Here is a 14,059-nt window from a genome sequence, read left to right on the forward strand (position 1 = left end):
GAGGCCGAGGCAGGTGGATCACGAGGTCAGGAGATTGAGACCATCCTGGCTAACACAGTGAAACCCCGTCTTTACTAAAAATACACAAAATTAGCTGGGCATGGTGGCGGGCGCCTGTGGTCCCAGCTACTCAGGAGGCTGAGGCAGGAGAATGGTGTGAAACCAGGAGGCAGAGCTTGCAGTGAGCCGAGATAGTGCCACTGCACTCCAGCCTGGGTGACAGTGCGAGACTCCATCTCAAAAAAGAAAAAAAAAACCAAAAAAACCCTCAAAAACAAGCCAGGCTGGGTGCGGTGGCTCACGCCTATAATCCTAGCAGCTTGGGAGGCTGAAATGGGCAGAGCACTTCAGCCCAGCAGACCAGCCTGGGCAACATGGCGAGACCCTGTCTCTACAAAAAAGACAAAAATTGGCCAGGCGTGGTGGTACATGCCTGTAGTCTCAGCTACCAGGGAGGCTGAGCTGGGAGGATCCCCTGAGCCCAGGAAATTGAGTCTGCAGTGAGCCAAGATGGCACCACTGCACTCCAGTCCTGTCCCCAAACCAAAAACAAGCAAATAGTGACAGAATATGCTTTAAGAACGCATAATGTGTAGGAATACTGCTTAAACCCCACCAGAGGAGAAGCTCACATTCGGGTTGGCGTCCCCCAGGGGAGGGCGGGTGGATGGGAGCAGGGCTGGGGTTTCGGGGCTGGTGAGGCAGGTGCGCTCACCAGTGTCTGCTGTGTGGTGAGGTAGTTGTATACACACATTAACTCCTAATGAACTAGAAAGTGAGCATCAAAAATGACACCTCCAAGTGTTAATAATTGTTGAAGCTGGGCAATGGGTACGTGGAAGTTCACGGTACTGGTTTTGTGTGTAACTGACATTTCCCATCACAATGTTAATGATGATGAGAGCCTCAGCAGGACAATGCTGGGCCCCGTGATGGCTGCGTCACTGCACAAGGTGGGCTCCCACCCACGGCCCCTTCTCAGCAGAGCCGGGAGCCCCTACTTTCCTCCTGGCCTTCCCACTCCTATGCTTTGTGAAGTCATCTCTACTTCTGATTCCTTGTGGATTCTTGCAGGATTTTTGAATAAAAGGGGGTGTGGGCAGTTTCTGAATTAACACCTTTTTCCACCACCCTTCCCACACGCGCAGTGGGCCCCGGAGTGGCAGGAGTGGAGCCGGGATTTGAGTAGGGTCTTCATGGACAGGCTGGCTTGCGGACTACGTAGACCATCATGATATGTCCGAAGCTCATGGGTTTACTTTTTGTGACTTTGAGCTTTTCTTTTCTTTTCTTTTTCTTTCTTTCTTTGTTTTTTTTTTTTTTTGAGACAGGGTCGCACTCTGACTGCCCAGGTTGGAGTGCAGTGGTGCGACCACAGCTCACTGCAGCCTCAACCTCCCGGGCTTAGCCTCCCACTTCAGCCTCTCCTGTAGCTGGAACTACAGGGGCGTATCACTACACCTGGCTAATTTTTTGTAGAGATGGGGTTTAGCCATGTTGCCCAGGCTAGTCTCAAACTCCTGGACTCAAGCCATCTGCTGGCCTCGGCCTCCCAAAGTGCTGGGATTACAAGCATGAGTCACTGTGACTTTCAGCTTTAAAGTACCTTTGTTCCCCTGAGCCATTCTTGGACACCCGGGATGAGAGGCGGCTTCAGCTTTAAGGTCTGTAGGTTTTCATAGAGGTAGGACAAGTCTGTCATCTTTGGCAAGTGAAGCTCTCCCACTCACTTGCCCAAGCTCTGGCTCTGCCCTGACTCTAACACTCTCTCCCTTCCCGCCCCGCCCCTTCATTAACCCTTGCCTCAGCGGTAATGGACATTTAACACGGAATGTTTATGGCGGTAACACCAGCTGTCTCCACGTCATCTTTTTGTCTGTTACCATTAGAGGGGATTTTTTTCAGATTTGGGAGAAGGATTTCAAATAACTTCCCTTCAAGCTGCAGGCCTGTCTTGGGCATCTTGACCTCCGCACATTTCTGGGAGGACTCCTCGTGACCTCCGCACGTTTCTGGGAGGACTCCTCGTGCAGCAGGACTTCAGGTGGTAGAGGTGGGCTTTCGCCAGCCAGAGGTGGGGTCTCTGTAGACTCCATGGCGCCCTCGCTTTTGGGATCTGTCTGGACCACCCTCCCCTGGCTTTTGTAGCAGGGCTGTCACGGGGCCGTTGATGTGGAAATCCCCCCACCACAGATGGCCTTTCTTTGGCAGCTAAGGTGACCTTCATTTTGGGCCTGAGAGGGCCAGCTGGCCTGGAATTGAGGGAGAGGAAATGCAAGGTGCCCTGACCCCCAAGCCTTGCAAACCGAACCATTGCTCACCCACTGCGTCACACAGGAGTCTACAGGTGTCTCACACTCGGAAAGTCGAACCCGAGCCCCTGACTTGGCCTCACCTCCTCAGTTCTGTTTCTCAGCAGCTGGCTGCACTGTTCACCTGGCTGCTCAGAACAAAGGCTTTCATCTTTGACTTCTCTCTGTCGTTTCCCATATAATTGATCAGCAAAACTTGTCAGCTTTGCTTCCAGACTGTTGTCATCCCCTCCACCCACAATGGGGTCCAGCTGCTGTCCCCGCCCACTGTGCTGTTGTGGTCACTTTGGCTTGGCCTCCTGTCTTCGGTTGCTGTTCCTCTAAGTCCTGTCTCAAGAGCAGGGTGACCCTTTTATAAAGCCGCTCCCTGATCCAGACCCTCTGTCTCACACAGAGCAACCCCCAAAGCTGCCGGGCGCCGGTTACTGTCTGGCCTTTGCCTCCTCTGTGCCCACCAGGCCAGCCCACCTCTCCCCGCATCGTCTGGCATGCACTGCCTCAGGGCTTTCTCTGAGCCGCTCTCATCCACCTGTCAGCGAGGCTTCCCTGGCAACCGTCTTGAACAGCAGCATGTGTCCCGGCCACTGTACCCTGCCTCACTCTTCCCCACGGCGCTTACCCCTGCCTTTGTCTGTCTCGGTCTGTCTGTCTGTCTCTTCCAATAGGAATAAAAACATAAATGTTCTTGCTGTACTCCTGGTGCCTAAAACTGCCTGACATTTGGTCGGCATCCACAAATGTTTTTGAACGAATGATTAACCAAACGAAAGGACGCCAGGAAGTATCCAGAAACATGGTCTTTGGGATGGACAGATGCTCCTGTGGCTTCGACGCTCTGTGGGAGCCCCAGGCCCAGCTCACCGTGGCTCTTTTTCAGCTGTACTCTGGGGCTTCTGTCCGCACTCTGCCCTTCTGGACTGTCTCTCTCTCCCCTCCTGTCCCTTTCCCTCTGTTTCCTGGCCTCTCCTTCAAGTTTAGTAGTTTCCATTGCCCTCTTTGTTTTCCAAGTTTTATTTATTACATATACATATATATGTATTTGGGATGGAGTCTCGCTGTCATGCAGGATGGAGAGTAGTGGCATGATCTCAGCTCACTGCAACCTCCGCCCCCTGGGTTCAAGCAGTTCTCCTGCCTCAGCCTCCCAAGTAGCTGGCATTACAGGTGCCCACCACCACACCCAGCTAATTTTTGTATTTTTAGAAAAGACGGGGTTTCACCATGTTGTCCAGGCTGGTCTTGAACTCCCGACCTTAGGTGATCTGCCCACCTTGGCCTCCCAAAGTGCTGGGATTACAGGTGTGAGCCACCACACCCGGCCTTGTTTTCCAAGTTTTAACGCCCTCCGCGATGAAGAAACAAAGGGGGCAGCACATACCCGCCCCTCCTGGGACACCCCTCTTCCTGTGGGCTCGGCCCCCACCTCCCCAGGACCCTGGGTTCCTGAGGCTGGGGCTCCTCTCTCCTTATTGATCTCACTGAGGAGGGCCCGTATCCTGTCACCTAAGGAGATGTGGGGCGTGGATTTGTTGTCTGTGAATGGAGCCGCTAAGCCTGGAGCTCCTCAGGCACCTGGGCTGTTTCCTTTAGATGTTTCTCGCCTCCCTCCACTGTGCCCAGCTCTGCAGAGGCTCCATGTCTGTCGCTGGCCATGCCGTGTGGAGACCCCCTACTCCACTCTGTGTAGGAACCGTTTGTCCCAGAGACCAGATGGAACTCCTTGGGGTGGGCGAGTTGTAGGCCTTCAACCAAGGCTCACTGACCGGGGCTGGCATGCACTTGGTGCCTGGTGCCTGACCTTGGGGCTGCTGTGGAAGCTTCTCAGTGGAGGCTCATGATTGGTGCTTGAGTGAGTGAGGAGAACCCGGCATGGGAGCCCAGACAGTCCTTCCAGGCGCCAGGAGGGCTGCACGCCTTGCCTCCGAGGCCTGCTCACTGTCACTGGCTGCCCGGCTGTTGCAGTTCCCATCACTGTTTATTCCTTCCTCTGTGTAGGAGTCGGTGTCCTGCCTGCGCTCAGGATGAGGGGGGCTCTGGCCCTGGCGGGCGTTCTAATCAGCCTGGCCTTCCTGTCACTGCTGCCGTCTGGACATCCTCAGCCGGCTGGTGATGACGCCTGCTCCGTGCAGATCCTCGTCCCTGGCCTCAAAGGTAACCACTCCCTGAACTCTGGGCTGCTGGCCAGTGGCCTCTGGGCCAGCTCAGAGACTCCTATGCAACTGGGCAGTTCCACAGAAAAGCACAAAGCCCGGGCAAATCTGCTCACCCCATTGGGCCTCAGTTTCCCCATCTGGAAATCAAGGGTTGGGCAACATGAAGTCTAAACTGTCTTTGGCCATGGAATTTCTAATTCCGAAGTTAGCAATTTATTTGCAACTCAGCCCTCTCCAGGGGGGCCTTGCTGGAAGGCACCTGGGTTTTTGTCAGACCCTGCTCTGCACACACCGCCTCGTGTGATCCTCCCCATGAGATGGTCTCATTTGGACCATTTTATGCATGAGGAAATTTGAGGCTCAGAGAAAATTTGCAATTTGCGTAAGTTCCCCAAGTGTGCTTCTACATTGCTTCCTGAGAGCTCTTAATATTTTATTTTAAAAATTAAAAAATCCCTGGTGGTCTAGTGGTTAGGGGGAAAAAAAGAAACAAACATTTTTTTTTGTTTGTTTTTTCTTTTTGCTTTATCTGCAATCTGCTCCCAGATAGAGATAGTTCTGCATGTCAGGCATGGGTGAGAAAGTCCCTGAAGCTGCAATATCTGAAGCCTTCCGAGTAGCATCTTCACGTAAGAAAATCACCAGCTTCTACAAAGCAGAGGCAACAGGTCCCCAAACCTGGTGGAGCCCGGTGTGAAATGAAAATGTGGGCCCCTTGTTCAAAATTACAGAACTCAAGAAGGGACAGCAGAGTGTGTGCCAGTGTCGGGTGGCAGGGCCGGGGCCGCAGCTGAGGGGAGTCACGTGGGTGCTGAGGAGGTGGAGGGGCACATTGACCTTCTGCGCCCTGAATCAAGTCTGCTTCCTCCTCATCCCCACGCAGGCTGCTTGGGCCCTCAGCGTCTCTTGTGGAGTGGCTGCAGCTCTTTTTATTGAAACATTAGAGAAGAGTGGATTCAAACCCATGATCAAAACAGGCACCACAAAAGACAAGCCCTGCTCAGCCCATGTTGTACAGAATGAAAAGATCAGCGCTCTTCCGGGGCACAGGGTCCGGACAGCTCAGGGCCACCCTGCCAGGCCACATGGCTCTGGATGGGGGCTGTTTTCTGGCTGTGTTCACCCTGCTGTTGGAAACCAAGTGGGCCGCCCTGCAACCCAGACAAGCCGAGTGGCCTTTGTGCTTTTAATTCTGATGAATGCGCTTGCTTTAGAAAATGTTTAATTATGTTGGAAGCAACTTAAACTGTTGGACGTGTATGGCTCTCTCAGAAGTTTTGGTGAAAGTGGCTTTGGCCCTGACTTTGTGGTCACGTGTGTGGGTTTGTGAGTGGAACCTTCAGCTGTAAGTTGGAAACCATGGCTGTGGAGAGCTGGACTTTAGGCTGGGGAGGCACGTCCCTACCCGATGTGGTGGGTGCCCCCGACTCCCTACCATTCTCTTCCCTGCGCCCTGCCAGGTCTGTAGCCCGCACTAGTGGGGACCGTGGGGTGGGCTCCAGGGTCCTTTCTGGATGCTGCCTTTCCCAGGTGCTGTTGGGAGGGTCCTTCCCAGCCGTCCACGTCCTGGGTCCTCTGGATATGCTGTCATTTCCCGCATGGGTAGGGTCCCTTCCCAACCTTCACAGGCTGGGAAGTAGGGCAGATCTGAGTGTGCTGTGGGTCAGCTATGCTGCGTGATGGGTCACCTGTCCTTCCAAGCCTTGGCCTCCTGGTCCGTGAGGTTGGGGAGGCAATGCCAGCTTTGGGTTCTGTGGGGATGCAATGGTGGCACCACGAGTGGGCACACGGTGACCGGGGACCCAGCCCCTGTTCCCGGCTCTGGGACAGTGACTTACAAAGCTCTAACCCTGTGCAGGCAGTGAGCCCAACCAGGGAGCAGATCAGGTGTCCGTCCAGCACGTGCCCCGCAGGTCTGCAAGTGAGAGGTGAGCACCAGGGGCGAGGAACGGTTTAGAAGGATTCAGGATGCCCAGTGTGTCAGAAATTGGGTTACTCAATGGAGAAAATGGTGTGTGCCAGCAGACTTCATCCCTGCCAGCCACAGCATGTGCTGTAGCACCCCAGGGCCGCTGGAGGTCAGAGAGGAGAGGCAGCGTGCAGTGCAGCTGGAGGTCAGAGAGGAGAGGCAGCGTGCAGTGCAGTACCGCTGGAGGTCAGAGAGGAGAGACAACGTGCAGTACCGCTGGAGGTCAGAGAGGAGAGGCAGCGTGCAGTGCAGTACCGCTGGAGGTCAGAGAGGAGAGGCAGCGTGCAGTGCAGTACCGCTGGAGGTCAGAGAGGAGAGGCAGCATGCAGTGCAGTGCAGCTGGAGGTCAGAGAGGAGAGGCAGCATGCAGTGCAGTGCAGCTGGAGGTCAGAGAGGAGAGGCAGCGTGCAGTGCAGCTGGAGGTCAGAGAGGAGAGGCAGCGTGCAGTGCAGTACCGCTGGAGGTCAGAGAGGAGAGGCAGCGTGCAGGGCAGTACAGCTGGAGGTCAGAGAGGAGAGACAGCGTGCAGTACAGTACCGCTGGAGGTCAGAGAGGAGAGGCAGCGTGCAGTGCAGTGCAGCTGGAGATCAGAGAGGAGAGACAGTGTGCAGTGCAGTGCAGCTGGAGGTCAGAGAGGAGAGGCAGCGTGCAGTGCAGTGCCTACTTTTAAGGAAACAGACACATACATAGTCACCATTCATTCATTAGACAAACGTCTGTTGAGAATCTACCAGGCAGGCTCAGGGCTGGGATGAAGAAGCCATGGTCTGTCTCCTCACAGTCCCGCCATTCAGCCCAGGACATGAGGTGGCATCTGGTCTGCGAAACACGGCACGTGCCCTCCCCCTGCACCACTTGCATTTTGGATCCTGAAACCTTTGCCGACTCCACATTTGGCAGAAGAATCTTCCTGGGCACACACGCCTGGCTGCCGCTGACTCTGCTGGTGGTGCTTGAATGACATTTATTTGTCATTCCAGGCCTAATAATAATATATCATCTTTACATTTAGAGAGAATGACAACTCCTTTTAATGGGAAAAAAGCAGTCTTTTTTTTTTAGTGGTTAAAAAAATGACTGTAGGTGGGAAAACATTTATCTGTATTAACAAATGTGTTGCCCGGAAATATGAAAGGTCATAGTTCTTCTTATAGGTTTTACCAAATTAATTTTTTTTTGCTTTTTTTCTTTCTTTTTGCGATGGAGTTTCTCTCTTGTTGCCCAGGCTGGAGTGCAGTGGTACGACCTTGGCTCACTGCAACCTCCACTTCCCGGGTTCAAGTGATTCTCCTGCCTCGGCCTCCCAAGTAGCTGAGATTACAGGCATGCACCACCATGCCTGGCTAATTTTTGTATTTTTAGTAGAGACGGGGTTTCACCGTGTTGTCCAGGCTGGTCTCGAACTCCTGACCCACCCGCTTTGGCCTCCCAAAATGCTGGGATTGCAGGTGTGAGCCACCACGCCTGGCCTATCAAATTAATTTAAAATTCATTTACTGCCATTCTTTAAAACAGCATTGATAAAGCCAGTAATGGGGCCTGAATGACATGCGCTGTGAGAGGTTTGCTCTTCTGACATCTGACGGTCTGTCTGTGCCATCTCCCCTTGTGTAGAACAGGCCAAGCAGGCTGAGGTCCCGGCTTCCTCCTCTCTGACTTCCCATGGCCCTGGGGTGCCGTGGCACTTGCTGTGGCCGGCAGGGATGTGAAGTCGCTGGCACACGAGTTTGTTCAGCCTTAGAAGCCGGTGGCACGACAGTCAAGCACTGTCCACGGATCTTCCTCAGCTGGCTGTAAATATGTTGAAATACCTTAGGTTCTCCATAAAATAACTGGCGTGTGCCTTCCTAGCTGGGCGGGAAATGACCCCAGATGCAATCTAGGTAAAAGATTTTTATTCGTAGATTTGTGCATGATTTGCAGGGAAGCCAGGCAAACAGTAAATGCCAGCCACGTTTTGTTTCTTTGAGCAAGGAGAGAGCCGCATTGTGATGATGGTGGGAAGTGAGCCAGCGGTTGAAATGTTAGCCTCTCCTGGCAGAGAAATAACTTGTCATTAGAACTGTGTAGTCAATCATCTGAAAATGAAAAGGATGCTCGCTGGGTCTACATTACAAAATGCACAGCGCTGAGTGGGGAGGTGTATAGACATCCTGCTCTGGAGTCATTACCTGCAGGGACATACATCTTTGTGACCCCTGGGACCAGTGGACAATGAACACTTCAAACCCTGCCAAACTGGCCAGGTGCAGTGGCTCATGCCTGTGATCCTGGCACTTTGGGAAGCTGAGGTGGGAGGATGACTTGAGCCCAGGAGCTTGAGACTACCCAGGGCAGCATAGTAAGACCGCATCTCTGGGGGAAAAAAAAAAAAAAACCCAAAAAACAAAAAAACAAAACAAAACAAAAAAACCAAGAAAACAAACAACCCTGCCAAATTGTGAACAGTGCTTGAGAACAACCTTGGTTCTTAAGATGCGTGGACAGGGCAAGTCTGCAAGGCGGAGGCGACGGGGACCGCAGAGAAACCAGGGCAGCCCCGCCATGGATGGTAGGCCTCTGTACTCTCCGGTCTTCAGTGCTGCTGGTCCCGAACCAGGGATTAAAATACTTTTTCTTGTGACAACCAGCACGGCGTCTTCCAGGGCATATTTTGTTCAATCCTCACCAGAGCTGAGGAGGGCCAGGCTGGGAGGGCTTACGCTGGGTTTTGCACAGGAAGGAAAGCAGTTTCTGACTCCAGGTTTGGGCTCCCCACACTGCAGGCACAGCCATGAGGCATTTGGGGTACCTGCTGCCCAGCGCTGGCTGAAACGCGCCTGGCCCTGTTCAACTGCAGACACAGGTCCATTAAGCAGAGCCCCTGGGAGATGGCGTTTAAGTGGATTTTGTGATTAGCTGAGATATATGAGGAAAATCCATGTTCAATCCTCTTCTTTCGAAAGTCGTGCTGTTTTTAATGACTCACTGGTCTTTCTTTCCTGCTTTAGTAACGAGAGTTTGTCGGACACAGTGTAATGTGTGCTGTTTTCAGGGTCCTTCCCTGCCTCCAGTCGTTACTATGAACTATTTTTCTTTTCTTTGATTTTGTTTTTTTTGGTTTTTTGCTTTTTTAGAGACAGGATCTTGCTCTGTCACCCGGGCTGGAGTGCAGTGGTGCAATTAACTGCAGCCTCCAACTCCTGGGCTGAAGAGCTCCTCCCACCTCAGCTTCCTGAGTCGCTGGGACTACAGGTGCACAGCAACACACACTGCTAATTTTTTTTTTTTGAGACGGAATTTCACTCTTGTTGCCCAGGCTGGAGTGCAATAGCGTGATCTCGGCTCATCACAACCTCTGCCCCCTGGGTTCAAGTGATTCTCCTGCCTCAGCCTTCAGAGTAGCTGAGATGACAGGCACCCACTACCACATCTGGCTAATTTTTGTATTTTTGGTAGAGACGGAGTTTCACCATGTTGACCAGGCTGGTCTCGAACTCTTGACTTCAGGTGATCCACCCGTCTTGGCCTCCCAAAGTGCTGGGATTACAGGTGTGAGCCACCATGCCCGGCCCTTGCTAATTTTTTTGTAGAGATGGAGTCTTGCTGTGTTGCCCAGGCTGCCTTTAAGTGATCCTCCTGCCTTGGCCTCCCAAAGTGCTGGGATCACAGGCACGAGTCACTGCACCTGGCCAACAAGTTTTCAAAAATCAGATTAGAGACAAGCAGATGGATGCAGGTGGAGGTTGGTCAGAAGCTATCATGACAAACTTGTCCTTACTGCTCTGTCTTTAGGAGGAGAGGAGACGAGGGTGAGTAGTCATGCTGGTCAGTGAGTCTCGCTGTGAGGTTTCGATGCCTGAGGAAGGCGTGGTAAAGACACACTGGCGTGCCAGCACATCCCAGCTTGGACATGTCACTTGATTCTCACAGCTGCGTCTTCACCTGTAGAGTGAACACAGTGCCCAACCCATGGTGAAATTATTATGCAAATAAGTGAATGCCATGTACAAACTCCAGGAGCTTTCTTAAGCAGTTTGAGAAGAGCTGGCAGACCTGCTTAGTGTTAATTCTCTACGAGTGCTGTTGGAGCACCCTCCTCTTCCTGGTGCTCTGGGGGACCCAGGGTTGGGTGAGATGGAGCTGCGTCTTCTCGGAGCTTTCAGCCTGTGGGGGAGAGAGCAGACTGCTGTCATGTAGGTGGTGTGAAATGCTTTATGAAGGAAACATTCTTCTGCCCTCCTCTCGGCCACCATCACTGCTGGCCTGGACCATGGCATGGATGGTCAAGTTATCCCCATGGCCCGTGGCATGGATGGTCAGGTTATCCCCATGGCCCATGGCATGGATGGTCAGGTTATCCCCATGGTCCATGGCATGGACGGTCAAGTTATCCCCATGAGCTCCAGGCATGAAGTCGCTGGGCTGCCTGCTGCCCCAGGCTCACGGCTGGCTCTGCCCAGCCACCTGGCTTCCCATCAGCCCTTCCAGCCCTTCCCCCTCGTCTGTGCACCTGCTGACCCTGTGCTCGGAACACTTCTTACTCTGTGCCTGGCTACCCTGCTCAGCAGCTCAGCCTGAGAACCACCCCTCAGAGGGACTTTTCGGATCTTGCCGTCTAAATTATGGCTCCTTTGTTGAGGTGATTGCCTCATTTTATTCTTGCGCTCCGTGTTGCTAATTAGAATTCTTATGTCAATCTGATTCTCATTCACAGGCATGCAGTCTATAAAACTGTTTTCCCCTCCTGGGTAGCTGACAGAATTTTCTCTTTATTCTCAGTGTTCTGCGGTGTTGCTCTGACATATCTGAGTTACTTTTCTCTGATTTTCCCCATGTGGTTCTCTGCAGGCCCTTTCACAGCATTCTTTCCTGGCTTTCCTTAGTACTGGGAAATTGCAGCTACTGAGTCTTCACAGCCACAAAGCCTTTGTTCCTCTCTTTCCAGAAATGCTATAAGATGGCCATTGGCATTTGTAAGTTTTTCCTTCAACTCTCAACTTCATAACTTCAAAACAAACAAATGACACCTGCATTTCTTATTAGTACTGCCCTGTGAACAATGCTTCCTCCTCAGCCCTGGCTTCACGAGGCCTCTTCGCCCTTGGCCACCGGGGACTCGCCTTTCTGCGGAGTGGCTCCCGCACATCTCTGCTCGGCTCTTTCCGCCGCAGTGTGCTGTTGTTCACGGACTGGCCTCTCCCATGTTGTGAGGACCTCAGTTCACCGATTGCACAGTCAGCGTCCGGCTGCTCCACCTTTCTGTCTCCTCTGTTCTTTCTTCTGCACGATGCTGGTGCCCCTGAAACCTCTGGGGATTCTTAATGCTGAGTTTATCTTGCTAGTGGATATTTCTTGCTAAACTGTCAACACTTCTCTTTTCTTCTTACAAGATAGGAAAGCAGACTTGAGAACTACTTGGAGCCTCAGGGCAGCGTGTGAGTGTCCACCGTGGGTCAGCCCAGGGGCAGCCCAGAGGCTTCTCAGCAGGTGGCCCTGGGGGACTGGGGCTGGGACACGGGGGTGATGTGCGGATGTGCCAGCCGCTGTCGCTGTGCTTTTCTCTTTGTTACTTGGATTTAAATGGAATGTCCCCTCCGTGAGGCCAGATAATCAGCTTTGGGGATTTTGTGGAGGGATCTGTAATCTCAGCTGAGCCTCTCCCCAAGACAAGGTGCAAATGGAGAGTTATAGAGAAGCAAAGTTTACGTGAACGCTGGCACGATTGTGCAGAGAGGAAAGGTGAACTTGTAGCATGTCAGTGCACACACATGCACACCCATGCACACGCACACACACACATGCACACCTACGCTCACACACGCACACATGCACATGCACCCACACGCACATCTATGCACATGCACACACACACGCACACAGATGCACACACACAGACATGCACACACACGCACACATGCGCACACAGCTGCATACACGCACACGTGTACACACACATGCACACACACACACACACACACTCCTTCTCTGCAGCCATTCAGAGGAGGGATAGTGCAACAGGTAAGAAATGCGGCCTTATAAAAATGGCTACAGAGGAGTCCCAGCCAGCAGATCAGAGTGGTCCTGTTGAGAGAATCCAGAAGAGCCTCCGGGAGAACCAGGTGAGAAGGCGGACGCTGGACAGGAGCCAGCTGACCAGGCAGGCTGGGCAGAGGGCAGAGTAGGGAATGACCGGGATCCGAGGTAGAGACCACACTGAGGAGGGGCTCAAGTACTGGGAGTCACTGATAGCTAAATCCAGAGACATAATAGAATTCCGTGTGTTTCAGGACAGGGGTTTTGGTGTGGATTAGAGTGTGGGGAGCAGACTGGAGCGGAGGCGTTGGTGCCCACAGGCCTTCCTAAGGCCCCTGGCCTCACTGCGCACATCTCTGAACTGTGCGTTGTAGGGTGTCTCCACCGTGATTCACCCTCTGTCTCCCGCACCTGCTGAGCCCGGGAAGCGGGTGGACGTGCCCACCTGGTCACAGGCAGCCCCCACGGTGGAGGCCCTGGCTGAGCAGGAGCCTGTGCCTGGGGGACTCATGCTGACAGGGCCGGGGGGTGCTGACATAGCGCCCGAGGTCATCCTTCCCCGAGTACCAAGCAGACGAAGCGCAGGGAGAGGTCGGGGTGTCACTTCCCGTGGGGGGCACCTGGAGACGCTGCCGCCCTTCTCATTGGTGTTAGGGTGGGGGAGAGGTGGCATTTAGATGGGGCACTGTGTGCCCAGGGACAGACTGGGAGCCCACCAAGAAGGGGAGCTGGTGAAAGAAACATGCCCTTTCTAAGAGAGAAGGTAGGGCAGGGAGAGAAATAGCCCTAAAAACAGAATCAGGGGCACCCAGCGTAGGGGCTGGGCTGCGGGCAGGGGTGGAGGGCGTGGGGACAAGGGGCCTGGGCACCTGCAGGGACCCAGAGAGAGCCCTTCTAACTGTTCTTCCTCCACAAATCACTCTGGGATGCTGTGCTGGCCAGACCAGCTGCTAAATGGATGTGACTTCTTCCACAGGGGATGCGGGAGAGAAGGGAGACAAAGGCGCCCCAGGACGGCCTGGAAGAGTCGGCCCCACGGGAGAAAAAGGTACCCACAGCCCTGGGCCGGCCCTCAGACCTCTGAGGATGGAGGCACCACTTCTGCTAGAGCCGGGTGGGGAGGTGGGGGTGGTGGTTCCAGAGAGGACAGGACCTGCCTTCTGGGTCCCAGGGAGGCAGACGGCACGGGGCTTGGCTCGGGAGCAAGGAGGGGAGAATGCTCCTTCAGCAGTGCTCCATGTGCTGACCTGTGCGGCCCCAGGAGAGAAAGTGTGTCCTGGAACTCAGCAGAGGCTCCTGGCCTCTGTAAGCCTCATCTGTAAGATGGGAATAACAGCTTCCAGATCATTTGTGAGCGCTAAGTGGATCAGTGTTGTTATGAAGACACTGTGGCAGGGTACACAGATAGGACCCTCATCACTGTGCATCTGTCTCCTCCTAAAGTCGGATGATCTGCCTGTCTTGTGGGACTGTGCCGAGGCTCATGGGAGCCAGATCATACATGTAAAGGAAATGTATCATGTGTTAAGTAGCTGCACAGTACATGGCAGGGGTTAAACACATGGTGGCTATTATCTTTATATACTCCTTGTTACTGCTTTAAATTTTTT

The 14,059-nt window shown here is 53.4% G+C and overlaps 1 protein-coding gene across 1 annotated transcript in view; it reads left to right on the top strand.

The window, feature by feature from the left end:
* COLEC11 (collectin sub-family member 11) overlaps positions 1-14,059 on the top strand; it is a 62,232-nt gene that overhangs the window by 5,037 nt on the left and 43,136 nt on the right. The window contains exons 2-3 of the mRNA XM_011992684.1: positions 4,308-4,463; positions 13,426-13,497. Coding sequence (XP_011848074.1) covers positions 4,308-4,463; positions 13,426-13,497 — 228 coding nt within the window. The remainder of the gene's footprint in view (positions 1-4,307; positions 4,464-13,425; positions 13,498-14,059) is intronic.

This window comes from Mandrillus leucophaeus, unplaced genomic scaffold (assembly GCF_000951045.1).
Source record: "Mandrillus leucophaeus isolate KB7577 unplaced genomic scaffold, Mleu.le_1.0 Scaffold416, whole genome shotgun sequence".
Classification (NCBI taxonomy): domain Eukaryota; kingdom Metazoa; phylum Chordata; class Mammalia; order Primates; family Cercopithecidae; genus Mandrillus; species Mandrillus leucophaeus.